General features: G+C 44.1%; 1 protein-coding gene across 2 annotated transcripts in view; it reads left to right on the top strand.

Moving 5' to 3' along the window:
• Positions 1–21217, top strand: part of LOC141112548 (5-hydroxytryptamine receptor 3A-like) — a 129191-nt gene extending 107974 nt beyond the window's left edge. The window contains exons 8-9 of one of the 2 annotated variants that reach the window (XM_073605467.1): positions 11992–12192; positions 20209–21217. In XM_073605467.1, the coding sequence (XP_073461568.1) occupies positions 11992–12192; positions 20209–20471 (464 nt within the window). In that variant the 3' untranslated portion in view covers positions 20472–21217. Of the gene's footprint in view, positions 1–11991; positions 12193–17600; positions 17738–20208 lie in introns of those variants that run through there. The other variant, XM_073605468.1, reaches the window with a different exon arrangement.
• The last annotated feature ends 3339 nt before the right edge of the window (positions 21218–24556 follow it).

Genomic DNA, 24556 nt, shown 5'->3' with positions numbered 1-24556 from the left:
CCGAGGTAGAGACCCTCCCTGGAAGGGGTCCCTCGAGGGCGACCGACAGTCTCCTCAGCACTGCATCTCCATCTTCCACCTGACTCCCATGCTGATGCTGGCATAACTCAAACATATTTAAGGGCTCACTTAGTCCCCTGCCAGGCCCACCACCTGGGGATTGGCTAATTTCCCCTAAATATGCAGGACAACCCTCATAGCCCCCACCCTCTTATTTCTAGACCATTCTCCAACATTCTAGAACCAGGGGGAGGCACCAGAGAGCTGCCTGGATGAGTCTTCAAGCCATGAACTCTAATGAACCCTGACCTAGATTCTATGGCTCAGGCTTAGCCCTGAGCCAAACTATATTTTACCTTCATTACCACTAGTAGCACACTAGAGGGTGCTACATACAGTTTAATATATGCTTGCCATTATTTTTTCTCAGATGTCTACTTCCACAGCTAGTTGTTACTTAAAGTGTTTGTAAACCTCAAACATGAAATATGAACAAAGCATACCCCTCTATAGTGTGTACTTGTCTCTATCCAGAGTGTCATTTCTGTCTGCTGCTTTGTTCCTCTGTTATCAGCATGAATCACTTCTGAAAAGTTTTTCTGACACCAAGAGAAAAAAGGTGACGGGAGGGAGCTCCAGTTGATTGACAGCCCCAGCTCTGTTTTCTGTGTGCTGTGTGAAGAGAGGGTGTGTCCCTTCCCTCCAATCAGCTCTCAGACCACTCCTCACTGAGCTCTGCAGAGTGTAACTTCAGCTCTCCACACCCTTTTTTATGACATCTTAGACAAGCTTTATAAATTCAGCAAATACAACAAGCCCTTTGAGGGCAATCATCATTGAGATTAAAGTGGTAGTAAACCACTGGGCCTGGGTGGCCATTCCTTCAGAGTGCATGCGCCGCTGACATCAGCTGCATATACAGTAAATATCTCCTAAACGGTGAACGTTTAGGAGATTTTTACAGTACCTATAGGTAAGTCTTATTATAGGCTTACCTATAGCTACAAGCTCCGGGATGATAGTTTACTCCCACCTTAAGTTTGACATTTCTGTTTAGTTACATTGCCTGTAATATTATGAAGAACAGCTCAGCTGCACTAAAGATGATCCAATTGGGACACATCTCCTCTTTCCTTTTCCTTGATTGGGAAAAAGTTATTTCCCTGAATACGCTGCTGGTAATATGTTCTATGAATGAGGGAGAGAATGGGACAGATCAGACTCTGCCTCATTCACAGATCATGATACAGGCAGGGTAATCATTAAAAATCTTCTTAAAGGAGGAGAGAGCAGGAGGGGGCGTGTCCCTGATGGATAATCTTTAGTGTAGCGGTGCAGTGCCAGAAGAAGCAGCAGGAAGGGGTTTTTAAAGAATTCAGCAGCCTGCACATCAAGGGACATATTTCATTACAGGTAAGTAAGTACGGTAACTAAAGCTGTAGAAAATTTTTCTTTTCTTAACTAAACATCAGCTTTAGGTGCAGGTATCTAGGAGTACTTTCATATACCCACAGCAGCCTCTAACACCCTGCTTGTATGGCCAAATACAGGGCCATTTGTAAATGCAAGATTCTAACAATTCTAGGTAGTGTAGAAGCTTGCTGCTACCTCCTGCACCCACATATCCCTTTGGCCTATCACTATAATGGACTGCCTCACTGGCCTATAGGAATGTTCAAGAGTCAGGAAGGGGTGGGATAGCTTTGGCACGCTAAGGAGGAGCTGAAACTTTGCCTGTCAATGCAGATGGGATTTGGCCATAATAGCAGGGATTTGAGATTTTTACCTTCAGCAGCCTTTTTTTGTTCTAAACTGATGGCCAACAAGTTCAACCCGCCCACACTTGAAGTCCCACCACTGGATAAGTTAACTCTGATACATAGAGCTGCCACTTGGAATAATAAAGTACGTGAATAGTATTTTAACCCTCTATTAAAGCTGAAATAGTGGAGCTTAAATTAAAATGCTAAGTGAAACAGAGACTATTTATCTCAATAAAAATAATTAATGTGCTGCAAATATTATTAACACCCTACGACAAGTGAAAACCAATGTACTTTAAAAATTAATCTTTCTTAAACAATAGTGAGCAACAACGAATGTGCTTAATCTATTATTATCACCCCGTGACAAGTGAAACAAAAATGTATTTTTATATATGTACACTTTGTGTTCAAAAAGTCCATAAAACAGAAAAAAATCCAATATTGTAATATAGTAATTCCAGTGCAATGTACTTCTATTCATTCACCACACCTCTGTGCAAGTGATTCCGCTCCCCTCAGACAACGCACTCACCAGCTTTATATGCCTCACACTGGCTCAAAACGCCTTAAACCACACAGAAAGGATTAAATATAATCTCCAAACTCCAGCCGTGTATGTAAGGAATCTCTCCACGTGTAAATAATAGAGTGCTCCAATAGTGTGATAATGTAAAACCAGTTTAATAAACACTTTGTAATCTTCCACCATTACACTCACATCAATAAAATTCAAAGCAAGCAAAAAATGCCAAATCAGACTTAATCATGATTAAGTCTGTGTGACGAAACATGTCGGGGCGTGGCTGTACGGCAATCATCAACGTGTGACGTGATACACTGCACCAGGAAGTTGAAGCTCGGGTCTGAGGAGTGGGTGAGATTGTAACAGCTACCACACACCTTGGGTCCGCCGTGACCGCAATACACCGTTTTAGATCTGCATGGAAGTTTTCTGCTGTGGCATTTTTTGCTTGCTTTGCGGAGACCAATCGGTGTTTATACTTAGTATGAACACACGATCTGTCTCCTCTCCCCTGAGAGAACCGGGATTTGTGTGTTTACACACACACACATCCCCGTTTGCGTTCTGTCACGAGCGATCGTGGGTGCTCGGCGGACATCGCGCCCGCTGGGCACACGCATCTGCTCCATGGACAAGCGGTGCGCGTGCCTGGTATCCCGTCTTAAAGGAGCGACGTACAGCTACGGTGATTTTGTGTAGCCGTGCCAACCTGTCGCTGTATAACTGCGGCGGCTGGTCAGCTAGCGGTTAAATACCTGCATAGATATTGAATGAAAAACTTTATTTCATATATAAGTACATCATTCATAAATAATCCAAATAATGGATAGCACACGATACATATAGAAAAGCCCAAGATATGATAGCACATGATGGAAATATAATCAAATACATAATGCATGAACAAAATCCACAATGATGTGGTAGGATACAGTATACAATTTGAACACATTTGTTATCTCAACGCGTTTCGTGACTTAATGTCACTCATCAGGAGCAAGCATGTACACGTGCAGGATATCTCTGTAATTATATATTATGCATTTATAGTTGGTCAAATATAGTCACAAGTGTGAAAAATATAAAAAGAAATAGGGGTAAAACACCCTATATAATACTTACAGGGTATCCATGTGCAATTGATACGGTACTGAGGGTCATGAGTATCTCCACATGGGGAACATCTTTTCTGGGAGCTTAGATGGTATGTTAGGCGACAGACAGCCCAACAGGCAACCCTCCAAAGGACGGTCATGCATCAGGCTGTGATAGATGGGTGAGAATGTGTGATCGCAAAAAAATGGGGCTGTAAAAAGTAAAAAGCCAGAATGTGAAGAAGACTCCCAGTGGGGGTATAAATAGCACCTGACACTCTCTGGGCTCCTCCCATATGTAATCATGGATAGGAACCCAGCACCCATTGTTGACTAAAAAGTAAAAAGTTTATTGGATACAAAGTGAAAGAAAGCATACCACAAGGGGGGGAAGAGAATAGAAAAGTGAAAAATCGCATGAAGATCATGCAGTTTCCCAAAAAGGGGAGAAGGGTGAGAAAAAACGTGTACTAGAGGTGAAGGAGCACCCACAAAAGTGGACTGACAGGACCAGAAAGTAAAAAGCGGGATGATAAGAAACAGAAGGAATGATATGGGGGAAGTGTTGCCTACTAACCAAAAAGGAGGTAGGCTGTTTATGATGTCCAAAGGAAAGAGCAGAAGCCAAATACTAGAACCATCCAAAGATGGTGCATATGTAAGCGCTGCTGCAGAAGACCCATCAACGTCACAAATATGCGAACAAATGAAGGGGAGGCGCCAATGCGGAAGAGCCGCCTGGTGGTTTGGCGCCAAACCGAGTCCCATAACGCTCGTAGATTGAATGAACGCTGGCAAATGCAGCTCCACAGAAACTGGCGCGGCCCACCCAGTGTGAGAAGCATGAAGACGACACGTAGTGCGCACACACCCACCATCCCCAAGAGAACAGGGGGAAGGGAACGCTCGCAGTACGTGTCGCAGCTCCCGGACCAGAGGAAACCCAAGGAGTATTCCTTGTAATGTGTTCATGCCTGCTATGTTGTTGGGATCACAACTCAGATTTCTCTTACCTTGACCTCACTCCCTAAATAGGATAGGCGCAGTTAGTGCCTGATTTGTGATATATCACACAGTGCTTAGCTCCCGCTGGCACTTTAGAGTTCTTTCTTATTAAAGTGTCTCTTTATCTTTCCTTGCTCTCAATTTCTGACTCTTCCTTTTCTCTTGCTATTTTTCCTTTGTCCCCTTCTTTTTTCTCAGGTGATACTCCGTCATGTCCCACAGAAAGGTTTCTCACCCAAAATTAAAACTTTGTTCGTACAATGTTAATGGCCTGAACATTGCCTCTAAACATGGACAAATTCTATATAATTTACATAAACAAAGGGCAGATGTGCTCCTCCTGCAGCAGACGCATTTTCAAGCTGATCAGACCCCTTCCTTTTCCAACAGATACTACAATAGATGGTTTCATAGCACAAACCCTATCCAAAAATCTAAAGGCGTCTCTATTGCTTTTCATAAAGCACTTTCTGTGGCATTGCTTGACTGCCTGGCCAGGGAGAGGTATGTCTTCGTGAAATTTACCTTGTGGGGTTCTAAATTTACGATAGCCAATATTTATCTACCCATTACCAATCAGACCAGAACCATATTGTAGTTTTTGGAAGTATTGTCAGGTTTTATGGATGGGAAACTTATCATGGGTGGTAATTTCAACATGCCTCTAGACCCACTACTAGAATCCTCCGCTTCAGGGTCCAATATCTCTTTTTCTAAATTGAAAGCCCCGAAGAAGGCATTCTACGACATGCACTTGATTGATGTATGGGGGTTTTATACCCCAAGTCTCTAAACTATACTTATTATTCTCCTGTCCACCATTCCAACAGTCGCATTGATTACTTCTTAACCTCCCTGGCGGTATGCCCGAGTCTGGCTTGGGGTGGAATTTCAGAACCAAAAGCGGTACCCCCGAGCCAAACTCGGGATCTCATCGCAGGATCCAGGAAGAGCTTACTTACCTTGTCCCCTGGATCCTGCGATGTCTCCCCGCAGTGTGAGCGGCCCGTCCTCCGCTCGATTCATCACGGAGCCGATCTCCGTTCCCTGCGAGCGTTGCGACGCACGGGGGTGGAGAACGGCGCCAAATTCAAAAAGTGAAACACACACTATACATACAGTACACTGTAATCTTACAGATTACATTACTGTATGAAATTATTTCACCTCCCTTTTGTCCCTAGTGGTTTCTCCAGTGCCCTGCATGCAGTTTTATATTATAAAAACTGTTCTTTCTGCCTGGAAACTGGAGATTGTCCATAGCAACCAAAACTGTCCCTTTACATCAAAAGTGGTTTTAGACCAGATAGAAAACAACGATAATAAATTAGAATCACTCGCAGAATTGAGCGATAGGGATTTGTGGGGAGATCCGTCATCAAACACTGAAAAGTAATGACAGCGACAATTCTGCAACTGAGCAAATTACAGTGTTTTTGATTTGATTACATTATTGAATGATTTTTATTATTATTATTTGGTATAATTATTTATAGTTATTTATTATGTTATAATTTATGATTTCGTGTTTCAAACTTTATCATACCCGGGATGTCTACTAGACTCTTGTTTGGACAGATTTAAGTGAGTTATTTCTAAGAATTACAGGCCTATAATATATCCGCCAGGGAGGTTAATGGATCATAGTTACTTGGACTGGTCCCCGGAATGTGATATCGAAACTATGGTCTGGTCTGACCACTCCCCTGTTTTTCTGACATTTTCGGTTCCTTCTGCTCCCTTGAAGGAGTGAACATGGAGACTGAACGACACACTCTTGCAAAGCCCTGAATGTGTCGCTCGTATTTCGGAGACCATATCCAATTTCCTCTTGGATCACGCTACAGTCTCTACCTCGCTCCCCATCCAATGGGAAGCGTTAAAAGCCATCTTATGAGGGACTTTCATCCAGATAGGTACACGCATGAAAAAGGAGCAATCAGCTTCCATTGCCTCTGCAGTACAAAAACTCAAGAATTTGGAGACAGCACACTTTTACGAATCGCCTGCCCGCACTTTCGCTGATAAGCTAGCACTGCATCAATACAAATTTTATAACAAATGCGGTTGGCCGCTAGCCCGTACCCTTCATCCCAAACAATCCTCAACTTTCATATCGCATATACAGGGCCCCCATGGCAAGGTTCTCTCCTCATAACAAAGGAAGTAAAGGTACACCATGGTACCAACTGGTATTTATCCACACACTCAGATCGAGTGGGACTCAGTGGCCATAAAACCATATGAAAAAAGTGCACTGTGTCAGAAAGAAGGCACAGTACCAAGTGCCACATAGGAGAGCCCTGGGAAATAATAACCAAAAGATGCATAAATAGTTAATCAGATATAATTTATTGAAAAAAATAAGACCAATTGATAAAAAATGCAAAGATTCTATACCTAACACTATAAATAGACAAAATTGTCTGGGGACAAGGACAAACAACAAACACACACAAGACAAAACGATAGACACCACCCAAAATATATAATGGCACCGATGTGGTACTATAAATGCAAATTGAGGTGACCACATCACCAGCCAGGCATATATCAGATAATATTCAAAAAAATTCTAAAGATATGTACCAGTCAGTAGCTGAGAAAGAGGCTGCTATTGCGGAACAGTCCAGGGGATAGGAAGGGGGCAAAGGCTGAAATGACGTCTGCATGTCCACAGATATTATGAAATCCACTGGCTATGACTAGCTTAAAAGTAATCAAAGCTTCTATAACTTGTCAAATATTCACTGGAACAACATTATGAATGATGGCCCATTCCCAGAAGACTGCATGATTCAGGGTGAGAAATTGACAATAGTTCAGATAGGAGTATTTAATGAAAATTGTGGATCAGTTGCTCACTGTCAGCACGAAACTGTGAAGGTGGCACTATACAGCGCAGCTGAGAACAGCTGATCAGAGCTTCCGTGAACTTCCGTGAACTTCCGTGGTCTCTCTTCATAGCTGAAATGCCAGATGCTGACTCCAAAGGGAACCACTCACAGAATGTAAGGAGCGGAGAGACACTGCTGGGAAAGCCGACTCCTGTATCCTATGTTCCTAGGACACAGCCAACACTGCGTATCAGGTAAAAAAGGTGAGGTGGTGATGCTGGGTGATGCTTGGGATGGCGTCTAGCATTCAAAGGAGTGACGTCAATGCGCTTCACTGGGAACCCCCAGTTTCATGATGAAACTGGGGGTTCCCAGTGAAACACGTTGACGTCATTCATTTGTACGCTAGACGCCATCCCAAGCATCACCTGGCATCACCACCTCGCTTTTACCCAGTCCACAGTGTTGGCTGTGTCCTAGGAACATAGGATACGGAAGTCGGCTTTTCAGAAATTCCAGTAGTGTTTCTCCGCTCCGCTTACATTCTGTGAGCGGTTCCCTTTGGAGTCAGCATCTGGTTTCTGCTATGAAGAGAGACCACGAAAGTACACGGAAGCTCTGATTAGCTGTTCTCAGCTGCGCTGTATAGTGCTGCCTTCACAGTTTCATGCTGGCAGTAAGTAACTGATCCACAATTTTCATTAATTACTGCTATCTGAACTATTGTCAATTTCTCACCCTGAATCATACAGTCTTCTGGGAACGGACTATCATTCATTATGTTGTTCCAGTGAGTGACTAGTTATAGCAGCTTTGATTACTTTTAGGCTATCCATAGCCCAGTAGATTTCATAATCTCTGTGGACATGCAGACGTCCTTTCAGCCCTTGCCCCCTTCCTATGCCCTGGACTGTTCCTCAATAGCAGCCTCTTTCTCAGCTACGGACTGGTACATATCTCTTGAATTTGTTTGAATATTGCAACGCCCATTGCCTCCATTATTATCTGGTATATGCCTGACTGGCGATGCAGTCACCTTAATTTGCACTTATTTATAGTACCACATCGGTGCCATTAGATATTTTGGGTGGTGTCTATTGTTTTGTCTTGTGTGTGTTTGTTGTTTGTCCTTTTGTCTATTTATAGGGTTAGGTGTAGAATCTTTGCATTTTTTATCAATTGGTTTATTTTTTCAATAAATTATATCCCATTAACTATTTATACATCTTTTGGTTATGATTTCCAAGGGCTCTCCTATGTGGCACTTGGTACTGTGTCTTCTTTCTGACACAGTGCAAATTTTTTCAGAGGTTCTCTCCTCACCCTCGGAGATATCCACATCAGTCCGAACCGCAATCTAAAATTAAGTTAGAAAAGGAAATGCTGTCTTATATTGAAAAAAGAGGTGGTGGGTATCTGCGCTAACTAAAATGACAAAAAAAAAAAAAAAGCAGCCAGCACAGTTTGTTGATCATCAAACAAAATATATATAAAAGTCCAAAATGCAGCGCTTGAATTCACATGAAAGTTCTTTCATTACATAGAAAATATGAAGGGCCCTTCACCAGCTTCCGTGTACGTGGAAAAGCACACCACACCCAAGTGCATCCAATCTGCTTACCAGAAGGAAATGATATATAGGCATATGAACATCAATTTCAGGAAATCATGGTGTAATTCGCCAGATGATACAGGTAAACCCGAGAAAAGGTCGAATCGTCAAATAACATATGGCCACCGTATTATCGAACTCCAAAGCCAGAATGGACGTGATAACCGTTCACCAATTAGCATTTACCCAAATGGAAACAAGAGCAATAGTGAAGCTCGTAAAGTAAAAAAGCAATATTTTTTATTGTAGTTCACTTACATGAAGTAGTAGAATACAGTCATGATGATGGAAAATAGAATATAATCCGCAGCTCTCAGTGTGCTTGCATCGGCCTTGTCTTATATTGAAGAAACTGCTCTTCCGACCTTAGATGCTGATATGAGTGAAAAGCTTGAGGATCCTATTTCTGAGGACGAGGTGGTTAAGGCTATTGCAAGTGCCCCCACTGAGAAAAGTCCAGGCCCTGACGGTTTCAAGCCAACATTTTTTAAACAATTTGCTTCCTTTTTGACTGCTTTTTTGATCAAAGTATTCAATTCTCTGACAGAGGGTTATAGGTTCTCTACACAAACACTTGATGCACATATATCCCTCACTCCCAAACCTGGTAAGGACCTCTCTAATTGCGCAAATTATAGGCCAATCTTTTTGATTGGCGTTGACCTGAAGATCTTCACCAAGGTACTTGACAATAGACTACAGCCCTTACTGCCTGGCTTGATCCAGATCAGGTTGGTTTCGTAAGTGGCCGAGGGGCCAGAGACAACGCTCTGAAAACCCTCCTGCTTACGGATTATGCTTGCACGCATGATGTCCCCCTGTGTCTTCTTATGGTCTATGCAGAAAAAGCATTCGGTCGGGTTAGTTGGCCGTTTCTTCATTTATCCCTCCAACAGATAGGCTTGGGTCCACATATGGTCTTGAGAATAATTACTCTTTCTCTTTCTAATTTCTTTCTAATTTCTCTTTCCCCTGTGTTCAATATTCACAACCGTACACGTCAATGATGCCACTTATCACCCCTCCTCTATGTACTTACAATGGAACATCTAGCAGTGGCCTTACGCCAAAACGTAACTGTAAGCAGCATATCGGTGGGTCCTCTTAACAATAAACTAGCCCTTTTTGCAGATGCTCTGCTTCTATATGTCACTCAACCTCTAACCTCCCTTCCCTAGTTCTTGGCGGAATTTAAAAGATTTGGCAGTGTCAGCAACTTTAAAGTGAATTATAACAAGTCAGAACTTCTAAATATATCTCTCCCACCGGCCATCCTAAAATAAGTTTCAACCTCTTTCCCCTTCAGAACTGGATCTACCTCTATCCGTTACTTGGGGATACAGATACCAACGTAGGCATCCCAACTCTTCTCCTTGAATTTCCTCCCACTCCTCCATAAAACTAAAGCTGACTTATAGGGATATACTACAAATAGACTTTTGTAGCTTGGTAGAATAAACCCAGTGAATATGGATGTTCTCCCTTGTTTTCTATACGTGTTCCAAACTGTCCCCATCTTTCTTCCTGCCTCATACCTCCGGTCTTTGTGCCAGGTGTTCTCTAAATTCATTTGGCAAACGTTGCATCCCAGAATTAGATTCGCAACTCAATCCCTTCCAAAACATTGTGGCGGGGCAGGAGTCCCTGATAGAGCTCTCTATCATAAAGCTCTGCTCTTCACCTATCACTCTATACAGGCCCTATGACTTCCATGCCACCAGTCACTAGTTTACCCCAATGGCTACAGCGTCAGCAGGCCCTATTGTATTTACATTCTTTTCCCTCCCTTTCAGAGCTACAAGCTAAACCAATGGAATTCGAATCTCTGCTGTTACATGACGACCCCTCGTTACACGTGGTCTCCCAACTATACTCATTGCTCCTGTCAGCTTCATCCCCTGTCTTACCCTCTTACACCCAGACCTGGGAATTTGAGCTACATCATTCTATTCCCCCTTCTGACTGGCTGAAATGTTTTGCCTTAACCCATAAACTTTCTTTAGCTACTAAACACCAGGAAACGGGATTTAAGGTTACCACTAGATGGTATAGGTGCCCATCAGTCATCCATAATTTTAACTGTTCCACACCTGATACTTGTTGACGCTGTGGTTCCTCCAGGGGTACTATGATCCACATATGGTGGGAATGCCCCCCTATCAGATCCTTCTGGCAGCATATCTTTTACCTTTACTGCAACTTGATGTCGACCTCAGTACAACCCACATCTGAAATAGCTCTCCTGTCAATACTTCCCGGATACTTCAAATCCATAAAAAAAAGAGGTCCTTTGACATTTCTTATCCATAGAATAGTCATACCTCGCCATTGGAAGACGACTGACATACCTTCCCTCGGGAGTGGTCCATAGAAGTTGATTCAATCAGAGACCTTGAGCGGCTGTTGGCGCAGGAAGCTAATAGGAAAGAACAGTTTTCGCTAACCTGGACCTCTTGGACTATGTTCCGCTACTCGTCCGAGTATATCATCTGGGCCTCGGGGGATCTCATGTATACTTCCTCTGGGCCATGACGGAGTTTACAAAGTACATCTCTCTGGATTATAGAATATACTCTGTGCTCTTGTCCTACCTGCCTTTCTTTCCCTGACTCTTTACTCTTTATCTCTGTCATAAAAAGAAGTATCAAAATGTGCTCTTCAACTTAGTGTTTCCTACAACATTTTTCTTGAATATTAAATTGACTCATGTAGGTTAAATGTTATTCATGTTTACTTTGTTTTTTAATAAACCTGTATATCACCCTAAACGTTAAAACTAAAACGGATGACTCATGCAGTATGCCTCAATATCTGTTCATCGATGAATATTGTATTCCATCTTGTGAAATTGAGAGTTTTTTTTGTAATCGATATCATCCCACGTTATATACATCTTTGTATTGATATATGGTTTGTTTTCATATTTTTCTTGATACAATAAAATTGAGATTGAACTAAAAAGCCTGAACTCCCACCCTGTATGTTGTTCCAGTTCATTACTGGGTAGTGAAACTAGAATCAGGGTGACAGCTCTATGACCCACACCTATTTAAAGTCAGTTTCCATATTTTTCCACAGTTTTACTTTTAGTCTAATGAACCATCTGCTTCTTTTAGAAGGACCTCTTCACCATGTTTTAATCTTGCAATTACAGGTATATTCTGCCTTGTCTGTATGACTGTCATGATACTCAGTATAATTGGATGTGTCACAATTTCCTACGTGATGACGCTGTCCAAATCTCAGACCGCTGTCCCATCTTGGGTAAAGACCTGGATCTTGAAATACTTGGCAATGCTTCTTTGCTTTAGGTCCTTAAACAAACATGGAATAAGCATATTGGATTCAGAAACCGGTAAGTAGTGTTTGCTATATGTGAAATAAAGTGGATTTAGTACACAAGGTGTGTAGACCTTAAAGGCTAAGTTCACCTTTGTTCACCTTTTTTTTTCCTTCCCGTATGTACCAATATAGCATTAATGTATTTCTTTTGCAAAAATAAAACAGCTTTCCATTTATTCTACACACGTTTATTTCACTCTTCCAATGGCTGTTTAAAAACACTGCTTTATTACTTCTGCCGTACTTCCTGAACAGTCTTTAGGTCATGACACAGGAAGAAGTTGACCAGCTTAGGGTAGATGATATAGAGTGTGTGCTAATGAGGTCAGCTGGTCAACTCCTTCCTGTGTCATGACCTAAAGTCTGCTCAGGAAGTAAGACAGAAGTAATTTAGCAGTATTTTTAACCACTTCTGCCCCGGAAGGATTTACCCCATTCCTGACCAGAGCACTTTTTGCAATACGGCACTGCATCGCTTTAACTGACAATTGCGCGGTCGTGCAACATTGCACCCAAACAAAATTGACGTCCTTTTTTTCCCACAAACAGAGCTTTCTTTTTGGTGGTATTTGATCACCTCTGCGGTTTTTATTTTTTGCGCTATAAACAAAAAAAGAGCGACAATTTTGAAAAAAGTAATATTTTTTACTTTTTGCTATAATAAATATTCCCAAAAAATATATAAAAAAAAACAAATTTCTTCCTCAGTTTAGGCCAATATGTATTCTTCTACAAATTTTTATTAAGAAAAATCGCAATAAGCGTATATTGATTGGTTTACGTAAAAGTTATAGCGTCTAAAAAATAGGGGATAGATTTATGGCATTTTTATTATTATTTTTTTTTTAGTAGTAATGGCGGCGAGCTGCGATTTTTATCATGACTGTGACATTGCGGCAGATACAACGGACACTTTTTACACTATTTTGGGACCAGTGACATGAATACAGCGATCAGTGCTATAAAAATGCACTGTTTACTGTGTAAATGACACTGGCAGGGAAGTGGTTAACCTCCCTGGTGGTATGATTATTTCATATTTTTGATGCTGAAAGCGGTACAATTATTTTGCATGGAAATTTGGCATTTTATATTGTAGGCCTGTAATTCTAATGCCCTGTACACACGATAGGATTTTCCGATGGAAAATGTGTGATAGGACCTTGTTGTCGGAAATTCCGACCGTGTGTAGGCTCTATCACACATTTTCCATAGGAATTTACGACACACAAAGTTTGAGAGCTTGCTATAAAATTTTCTGACAACAAAATCCGTTGTCGGAAATTCCGATCGTGTGTACACAAATCCGACACACAAAGTGCCACGCATGCTCAGAATAAATTAAGAAACAAAAGCTATTGGCTACTGCCCCGTTTATAGTCTCGTTGTACGTGTTTTACGTCACCACGTTCAGAACGATCAGATTTTCCGACAACTTTGTGTGACCGTGTGTATGCAAGACAAGTTTGAGCCAACATCCGTCGGAAAAAATCCATGGATTTTGTTGTTGGAATGTCCGATCAATGTCCGACCGTGTGTACAGGGCATTAGGAATAACTCACTTAAATCTGTCCAAACCAGAGTCTAGTAGACATCTCGGGTATGATAAAGTTTAAAACACGAAATCATAAATGATAATATTATAAATAATTATACCAAATAATAATAAAATTATTAAATCATTTTTATTATTATGTAATCAAATCAAAAACACTAAAATTTGCTCAGTTGCAGAATTGTCGCTGTCATTACTTTTCAGTGTTTGATGATGGATCTCCCCACAAATCACTATCACTCAATTCTGCGAGTGATTCTAATTTATTCTTGCTGTTACATCAAACCCCTTTTGATGTAAAGGGACGGTTTTGGTTGCTATGGACAATCTCCAGTTTCCAGGCAGCAAGAATAGTTTTTACAATATAAAACTGCATGCAGGGCACTGGAGAAACCACTAGGGACAAACGGGAGGTGAAATAATTTCATACAGTAATGTAATCTGTAAGATTACAGTATACTGTATGTATTGTGTGTGTTTCACTTTTTGAATTTGGCGCCGTTCTCCGTCCCCATGCGTCGCAGCGCTCGCAGGGAACGAAGCTCGGCTCCGCGATGAATCGAGCGGAGGACGAGCTGCTCACACTGCGGGGAGACATCGCAGGATCCAGGGGACAAGGTAAGTAAGCTCTTCCTGGATCCTGCGATGCGATCCTGAGTCTGGCTCTGGGTTACCGCTTTTGGTTCTGAAATTCCACCCCGAGCCAGACTCGGGAATGCCGCCAGGGAGGTTAAACACTAGGGGGCGATCAAGGGGTTACCTGTGTTCCCTCACTGTGTTCTAACTGTAGGGGGGGTGGGCTTAGTAGAACATGACAGAGATCACTGCTCCCGATCACTGGGAGCAGTAGATCCCTGTCATGTTGCTAGGCAGAACAGGGAAATGCCTTGTTTACATAGGCATCTCCCTGTTCTGCCTCTCTGTGTCACGTTCGCGGGCCACCGGCGGACATTGAGTCTGCGGGAGCCGCGGGCACGCTCATGCAGCGCGCACGCACGTGCCCATTAGCCCGCAATTTAAAGGGGACGTACAGGTACGCCCATTTGCGCAGCCGTGCCATTGTGCCGACGTACATCGTTGTGCGCTGGTCGGCAAGCGATTAAACAGCCATTGGAAGAGTGAGGTAACCATGTGTAGAATAAACGGAAAGCGGTTTTATTTTTGCAAAAGTACATTGATGCTATACTGGTACATAGGGGAGACGGAATTAAGAAAAAAAAAAAGTGAACATAGGTGAACTTAGCCTTTAACCAGTGAAGAGGCTGCAGTTGTCTGAACAATATGACTTGAAGCATTCCTTCTGAGATGAGAAAGAGGGACACACTGGGCTTGATTTACTTGATAAAGCCAAAAAATGACTGTGCACTTTGCAAGTGCAGTTGCTCTAATTTTCCTAGTATGTGGACAAAAGACATACCGCTTCCATGCCCCAGTTACCAAGAAGAATAAATATGCAAAGATTATTGGTTAATTGAAGAAGTGTTTTTTTTCATCTCTAGGTTTCCTTTATACTAGCTTTACAAGATTACAAAAGCATCAATTTAATGGTTTGATGCAAGGTTTAGTACAACAAACATTTACTATATTGCAGCTGACCAGAGGCGGCTCTAGGCTTTGTGAGGCCTTAGGCAAAACTTACACGTGAGGCCCCAATCACGCCCATAATGGGAAAAAAAAATTTGAGCAATAAAAATGGCTGCAAAAACATGAACAGATCTAGCACATAGTTCATCAGCACCACTTCCAGGGCACCCTTCTCACCCATTTGACATATGCAGCCAATAAAACATCTGGGGCCCAGCAAGGTGGCAACCCATCTAAGAATTTTCTGTGTCTTGGGAGAATGGGGAGGGGATGTCACTGAGTCATTCCACATCCACAGAGGAAGTAGAGTGGGGGGATCTCAGCACAGCGCAGGGGGAGGGGGAGAGAGGGGGAGGGAAAGGGAGAGAGAGAGGGAGAAAGAGGGGAAGAGAGAGGGAGGGGGAGAGAGAGAAAAAGGGGGCAAGAGAAGGGGAGCAAGAGATTGTGAGTGAGAGGGGAGGAGGTAGAAAGAGGGGGGGAGAGAGAGAGGGGGAGGGAGAGAGAGGGGGAGCGAGAGAGAGGGGGAGCAAGACATTGTGAGAGAGGGGGAGGGAGAGAGTGAGGGGGAGAGGGGGGGGAGAGAGAGAGTAGAGAGAGAGGAGAGGGAGAGAGAGGGGGGGTGGAGAGAGAGAGGGGAGGAGAGAGAGAGGGGGGAGAGAGACAGAGGGGGGGAGAGGGGGAGGGAGAGAGAGGGGGGGAGAGAGAGAGAGGAGGAGGGAGAGGGAGAGGGGGGGAGAGAGAGGAGAGAGGAGGGGGAGAGGGGGAGAGAGAGATAGGGGGGAGGGAGAGAGAGGGGGAGAAAGAGAGATGGGGAGGGAGGGAGAGAGAGGGGGAGAAAGAGAGATGGGGAGGGAGAGAGAGAGAGAGGGGAGAAAGAGAGATGGGGAGGGAGAGAGAGAGAGAGAGGGGAGAAAGAGAGATGGGGAGGGAGAGAGAGAGAGGGGAGAAAGAGAGATGGGGAGGGAGAGAGAGAGAGGGGAGAGAGAGAGGGGCGGAGGGGGAGAGAGAGGGGGGAGGGAGAGAGATAGGGGGAGAGAGAGGGGGGGAGGGAGAGAGAGAGAGTGAGAGGGGGGAGAGAGCCGGAGAGGAGTGTGGTGAGAGGGGGAGGGAGAGAGAGTGTAAGAGAGAGAGGGGGAGAGGGGGGTGAGAGGGAGAGAGGGGGTAAGAGAAAGAAAGAGAGGGGGAAGGAGAGAGAGAGAGAGAGAGAGAGAGAGTGAGGGGAGTGACAGGGGGTAAAAAAGAGAGAGAGAGGGGAGGTTAGAAAGAGGGGGGTGAGGGAAAGGGGTTGAGAGAGATCTCTAGCCCTGTCCCTGTCCCTGTCTGCAGCCCCTCCTGTGCCCCATGTCCCAGTCTGTGAAGGCACTGGGGGGGGGGGACAAAGAGCAGGGAGGAGCTGGAGAGTGCTGGGGGCAGAGAGTACTGGAGGGTGGGGGGCGGAGAGTGCTGGGGGGTGGAGGCGGAGAGTGCTGGGGGGTGGGGGCGGAGAGTGCTGGGGGGTGGGGGCGGAGAGTGTTGGGGGGTGGGGGCGGAGAGTGCTGGAGGGTGGGGGGCGGAGAGTGCTGGAGGGTGGGGGGCAGAGAGTGCAGAGGGGTGCTGACGAAATGGGGCGGAGCCAGGGAGGACAAGGATGGGCTGGAGAGCAGGAGGGGTGGAGCCAGGGAGTGCACGGTGGGGCCGGAGAGCACGGGGATGCAGAAAAAGTTAGATAGGAGGAGCGGTGGGGAGACAGCACATAGTGGAATTGATTTTTCCATATTCCTCCATGCAGTCGCCGAATGATCACTTCTCCCCCTCTCCTTCCTGCAGACATTCAGCGGCTGCATGGAGTAATATGGAAAAATCAATTCCACTATGTGCAGTCTCCCCATCGCTCCTCCTATTCAGACACACAAGGAGGCTGCACGGACAGTCACCTTCTCTCCGGTCGGCCAGGCAGCATAAGAGCTCCTTCCTCTTCACTGCAGCTCAGCTGGATAACTTCAGCGACCCCCCGCCCCCGGCCCCGACTGCAGAACCAAATAGGAGGCAGGTGCAGAGAGGTCGGGTGAGCGCCATAGGTAGAAGGAGCAGCTCCGCTGCAGGTCCCACATGGACATGTTGCCCGCATGCCTTGGAGCCGGGTGCTATCATCCAGCCGCTGCCACCAGCTAGAGGCCTCTACTGTCCCCGCTCCCCACACTTGCTACCACCGGACGGGATGAGACCTTGACAGCATCAGTTCAACTTTGATTTGTAAGTGTATCTAAAGCTGCCAGTAAATCTTACACTACCCTCCCCCCTAGAATGACAATGCAACTGTCCAAAGGTATCTGGTAATCCTTCGTTCAGAGTGCAAGCACCCTAATACAGGAGGTGTGTTACTGGCCAGATCACCGGTTGAAAACAAAGGGGGAACAAAAGCCTAAAAAATAAAACAAATGCAGCCACCACACCTGAAGATTGGTAAGCTGCAATATGTTACATTTTTAGTATTGGGTTTATTACCACTTTAATCTCTTACTGGCTGCATAACGTATACAAGGGGGTATCAAAAAGCTTCAGGACCTGCTCATCTGCACCATCATTACCCTGTGAACATTCACACCTGACACTCTGGGTTCGGACATCTTTGCACCACCATCTTTTGCACAAAGGAGGTAAAATATATATATATATATATATATATATATATATATATATATAGGCATGTACAGTGTAGTACCACTTGAGCATGACCTGAAAAGGATAAGCAAGAGTTGACCATTAATTCTGGCAAGACTTCTAAAGGGAAAACCCAGGCCGGCCTATTCAACTTCTAATCCTAATGAGAGATTAATTGAACAAGAACAGTATGAGGGCCCTTTTTGTAGTAATGACGGTAATGTCCCCGTTGCAGGCCTGATGTTCTTCGATAGCAGTCGGAGCTCTTTAACTATATCCAATAGGGTGCAGCAACAAGGTAATGGTACTTCTTGGAAAACGTTTGATGCGACAGGTGTATATGTACAATGTTCAAATAGAGATGCAGTAAAGTGTTTCCCCAGGGTAAAGCTGTCTGTGCACAGTGTCCCAGTGAAGCAGCAAAGAAACATTTGTAAAGGTGAGCAAGTGCCCTCTCACCAAGGACCAATGCCTTCCGATCATCGATTCCTGAAGAGGCGTCCTTTTAGCGGTTCCACGCGCAAACAGCACAAAGCGCGGGTAATGCTGGATAGATGCCTGTTGATCAGCAAGCAGGGATGGGCCCTTCTCGGCTAGGTTGGAATGTCGTACACAGTGTGGTAGGCCGCGACCTCACCCTCTCGGAACAGAGAGGTCTGTCACACACCAGGCCCAGGAGGAACAGACCGTAGCGCTCGTCTCTGGTCTCTTTTATGCTCTTCCCAGAATTCTCCCTGATGATAGCAAAGATCCATGGGATATGAAGTCCGGGTGCATAGTCATACAGAGTAATTGCCATTCTGAGGAACTACTAATCCCACAATCCCTTTGGGTCGGCTCACAGGTATGAGGTCAGTTAGTGATACTGGGCACTAGAGGGACAATACGGTACATAGAAATGACGGGAACACACACAGTCACAGGGAGCACTGACCATCATAAGTCAGTGTGCCAAAGGCATCATCCTGTGTACATTGGAAGCTGTGCAACTGGTGCTATTCTGACCATGTGCTCTACCATGTCTGCCATTTCATCATGGACAGCAAGTTAGAACAAAGAGCAAATATGAAATTCTTTGTGAAACTGGCCAAATCTGCCACAGAGACATTTGACATGATTCAGCAAGTTATGGTGATGCTGCAATGGGTTGTTCAGGGTATTTTAAGTGGCACACAGGCTTCAAGAGCGGAAGAACACCACCAGAAGACAACAAGAAATTAGTAAGACCTTCAAAGAGCCCAACCCCCGAAAATGTGAAAACCGCTTGGCACCTTGTGATTGGAACATGCACCGTGTTGCTGCCAAGTTTGTCCCCATGGCACGCTGATGGAGTGCTTGGCAGACTTTGATGCAGTGTTTCTTCTGCTCCATAAGCAGTCAGCAGCCTGGGGACACCTCAAACTCAAAACGCATTGAAGGACTCATTGCAGCATCGACGGAAACTTGCCGAATCATGTCAAATGTCTCTGTGGCAGATTTGCCCAGTTTCACGCAGAATTTCATATTTGCTCTTTGTTCTAACCTGCTGTCCGTGATGAAATAGCAGACGTGGTAACACACGTGGTCAGAATAGTACCAATTGCACAGCTCCCGATGTACACAGGACGATATCTTTTGGCACACTGACTTATGAAGGTCAGTGTTCTCTGTGACTGCATGCAGCTTTGTGCTGCCATCTGTTGGCTTGTTATAAAACTAGTCCTGAAACTTTTTGATACCACCTCCTATATATGCTGCTACAGTAAAATTGGTCTTCAGCACCCAGTTGCCACACATATGAGTCAACAGAATTCTAAGCCTGTGTACTGGGAGTGTACTCACTGCTCCCACCCAGCACACTGAATGATCTGTCTCTGACAGCTCTTCTGATTGGGAGCCTGTAGGCTATCTGGTGACACCATTTGGTGAGTATGAGGGTGCATGTGGCTTCTTCCCCTGTGACAGTGCAGGGGATTGTTACATAATCAAGGAAATTGTGTCACTGCAATCCTTGGTCACGACACCACTGATTTCAATGCTACGTGAGAGGTGAAGGAGCACAGACAAAGTGAGTGTAAGCATGCATTGCATGGACAAGGTGACCATGTCTCCTCGAATAATATTTACACATCAGATCAAAAGGGGGACAGAGGGATTTAGTTCCTAATGAAGGATATTTGGGAGCTATGCTGGTAGTGAGTTGGATATTGCAAGTTTTCCAGATCTGCACTAGATCATATATATCCACCTTTGTTGTCTACTTCTTCACAGAGTCTAATAATGAAATGGTAAATGCTGAAAGGAGAAACACAACCCAAATATCCACTGAAGATAGTCATGAAGTGAAGCTACTGAGGGAGCTGTTAAATGAAATCCTAAAGATCCAGGAAGACTTGACGGAGTCTAGGATCAAGCAGGAGTATAAGTCAGAATGGCATGCTGCAGCCCTTGTCATAGACCGCTTTATAGTTATCATCTACCTAATCATTGTAACAGTTGTGTTTGCTGTTGTAATCGCTATTTGGGTATCATAATGTGCATGTACAAGGAAGAGATACTGTTCATTTCAGCTGTTTTCATGTCATTGTCACTATTATCTAAAGCCTATCTTTACCATACAGGCAAATAAGATGTTGCAAGGCTGTCTATAACGGATTCTCACACATTTGAAGTGGGTGAGGAAATCCTCCCCACTATGTCATTGTATTCTGACAGCCGGACAAATTTTCCAACAGTCCCGGTTGAGAGGAGATCACTAGGTCAACACCTCTTGAACAGGATGGAACAAAATTTGTCCCTGCTGAACCAGCTGAATTTTGATCCATCAATGGCCAGCCTATAACAGAATATGCTAGCCATTTTCTTGGGACCATTGGAAACCTAAAGACATGTGAATGTGTTGTTTGCTTAAAAATGTACCGTATATAGTTCTTATTGCAGAAAAGGAACTCATTTACAGACTTACCCCAGCCATGGTAAATTTGTTCTTTGCACGCAGATTAAAATGCCCTTGATGTAGGGTTTCCACCTGGCTCACATTTTACCAGCCTAACCAGTAAAATTGAGAATTGTTGCTATTTTTACGGAGAGATCATAAGGCTTTTCCCATTAAAAAATGGCAATATTACCCCATAGAGACACAAATTGACTCCTGTTCATCACAGAGTTCAACAGGGGGCTGTTCTACAGGTGTGCACCCACAGCAGAGTTGGGTAATATGGAAGATGTTAAAGTAGAACTATAGGTAAATTTTTTTTTTTTCATTTTGGATAGAGTAAGGCAGAGTCGTAACTCCTGTCAGTTTTTTTTTTTGTTTTTTTTTGCCATCTATATCCCATTTCGGAGATTTTCCTTCACTTCCTGTCCCATAGCCAAAACAGCAAGTGAGAGGAAATCCTTGCAAATTAAGGGATTCCCTTGGGGACTCCGAGGTTACCAGAACAAATGTCCCTATTGGAAGATTTTCCTTCTATTACTTTTCTGGGGACAACCCAAATTTTGGGATTTATTTACTTTTAATTTTAATGATAGATGTAAACCCAATCGTTAAAATCCTACCTAATTATACAGCTAAATCTACATCACTGAACTGCACAAATGTATGGGAAAAAGGTGAAAACAGTATTTTTGAAGTTTAGATTCAGTGTCTCTTCAAAAGCACCTGAAAGTTTGCATTGACCATTATTATTAACTCTTGCATTGCTGGACTCCAGCTCCCCTATATACCAATATACCTCAGTTGCAGAAAAATACAAGCTTTCATTGATTTTGATAACAAGGCCCTACCTTGCCATTGCTATATTTCTTAGAAAGCTTCAGAGACTCCCTGGCAGGGCCGCTGAGTACTGGCCCTGTTGTACCGGGCCCAACCAGCAGGGGGACCAGGGCAACATGAACAGATAAGCAATTTAATGTAAAAGAAAATAAAAAATCCTCCAGCGATCAGAGTCCCTTAACGTCAAAATCACCCCCCCCCCCCCCCCCGTTATATTTTAAGTTTTTTTTCTTTTTTTTTGCTGATAAATATGGTCATGATTAAGTGGCAGCATGGGAGGGACTATTTATTGTTTTTCGGGCACGTGGTATTATTCTGCGCCCGCTCCTCATCCTGACCACCGCCTCCTCTGTAGTGGCAGTGCGTGCTGTCCCCCTGGTGGTGCCGCGGAGTGATTCTTCTCTCTCTGCATGAGAATTAGTAGCAATGGCAGTGAGGCGACAGGCGAGCAGCGGCGGCAGTCGGTAGAGGACAGCGGCAGAGGCATCCCTTCTAACTAGTTTGTGGACCCTCAAGTCCAGGCAGCAGCAGGATCACAGAGAAAGTGACTCCTGGGGCCCAGTTAGCAATTACACAGGTGTGTGCTTGGTTGGGGGGAGGGGGCTTCAAGATCTACTACTACTGCAGCAGCATCTATCTATACATTATGGCATTGGCGGCACGGGTGGCACTGTCTGCAGAGACAGTGCCGCCAATGCCGTAATGTGCTGCAGACAGTGCCACCCATAGGTAATGCCATAACACATGTGCTGCCTGCAGAGACAGTGCCACCGATGCCGCCAATGCCGTAATGTGCTGCAGACAGTGCCACCCATGACGTTAATTCCATAACGCATGTGCTGCCTGCAGAGACAGTGCCACCCTTGCTGCCAATGGCATTATGCCATTGGCGGCATGGGTGGCAGTGTCTGCAGCACAATATGGCATGGGTGGCACTGTCTGCAGTACATTACGGCATTGGCGGCATGGGTGGCACTGTCTCTGCAGTACATTATGGCATTGGCGGCATGACATGGGTAGCACTGTCTCTGCAGTACATTATGGCATTGGCGGCATGGCATGGGTAGCACTGTCTCTGCAATACATTATGGCATTGGCATGTCCCACTGTCAAGTCGCTGATCGCCACCATTACTAGTAAAAATAAATAAAAAATACATAAATACATCAAATAGTTTGTAGATGCTATAACTTTTGCGCAAACCAATCAATAAACGCTTTTTGGGATTATTTTTTTACAAAAAATATGTTGCAGAATACATATTGGCCTAAACTATTTAAGAAATTTGATTTGTTACATTTTTTTATTGGATAAGTTTTATTGCAGAAAGTAAAAAATAGTTGTTTTTTTTTCAAAATTGTTTTTTTTTTTTTTTGTTTAGAAACGCAAAAAATAAAAAATGCAGAGATGACCAAATACCACCAAAAGAAAGCTTTTTATTAGATAATCAAACTTATAACTGGCTGCAGAAAAATAATTATCACTTGTAGACAAACCTGCACTTTGTTTCAAGGTGGGGTCTGGGGAGGGGCCAGGGGCAGGGCCAGGGGTGGGGCTGAAGGAGGGACCAGGGGCGGGACCAGGGGTGGAGCTGAAGGGGGCCACTACGTCACTACGTTCGTAATTGTTGGCCAACATTTGTGTGACCGTGTGTATGCAAGACAAGTTGGAGCTAACACCCTTCAAAAAAAAATCCATGTTTTTTTTGTCGTAAAGTCTGATTGTGTGTATGAGGCCTAAGGCAACATTCACACTGGCAATTTGGGCAGGTGGGAATTAAATCTTCAGGCATCAGAGAGACTTGCTGCGGCTCTGAGCAGCTAGGTGAGGCTGCTGCCCTCGATCACTATGACAGGTCGCCAGTGGCCGCAGCTATTCACCTCTGTCCACCAGTCTAAATATAGCCTAAACCAGTTGGAGCTCTAAAACCTGATGTGAGCTTTCATTTATACTGACCTTAAAAAATTTTTAAAAAGCTAAACAATATTATTATTTACATGTCCTGCTTCCTGTTCCTCAAATCTTCAGTCTCTTTTTCAGGCACAGCCTTCAGATGAATCTTGACATTTCCAGATATGTTGATTTTCATGTCCCATGCGGCATACTAGCACATTATGATATTGCCTTGCAAGTGGAAACTTTTATTCTTATAGCGTTTACTACCACTTTAAGCATAGCTATATTAAAAAAAGTGACATACCGTAGTTTATCAGTTCTAACATGTGATGGCTACAATGTTTTTTTTCAGCTTCATTTTCATCTAGTTTTCTATGTGCCAGTAACACGCTTCCTGTCCTAGGATGACATCACTCACCTACTGTATCTCTGGAGAAGCAATGTTATCACCAATGGCGGCTGATGCTCCAAAATTTTAGGGGGGGGCGCAAACAAACTGAAAAACTAAACTGTTAGTAATGCAGGACTGTAAATAGCCATTTATCTGGTGATTATGTATCGTTACTGCTAGATAAAACTGTGCCCATCAATTGCAGCCTCACTGTGCCCATTATATGCAGCCTCACTGTGCCCATCACAGTAGGCCAATCACATCCACATTTCAAGTAAAAGAAAATAAAACCACTTAACATAAGGTGTCCTCATCAGAGCCCCCATTTACAGCAGGTGCTCCCCTTTACATCAAGTGTCCCAATCAGAGTCCCCCTTTACAACAGGTGTCCCCATCAGCATCCCCCTATACATCAGGTGTCCACATAAGAGTTCCCTTATACATCAGGCGTCCCAATCAGAGTCCCCCTTTACAGCAGGTGTCCCCCTTTACAACAGGTGTCCCCATCAGCATCCCCCTATACATCAGGTGTCCACATAAGAGTTCCCCTATACATC

This window comes from Aquarana catesbeiana, linkage group LG11 (genome assembly GCF_042186555.1).
Source record: "Aquarana catesbeiana isolate 2022-GZ linkage group LG11, ASM4218655v1, whole genome shotgun sequence".
NCBI lineage: Eukaryota > Metazoa > Chordata > Amphibia > Anura > Ranidae > Aquarana > Aquarana catesbeiana.
This window is presented reverse-complemented; position numbering and strand designations above follow the sequence as displayed.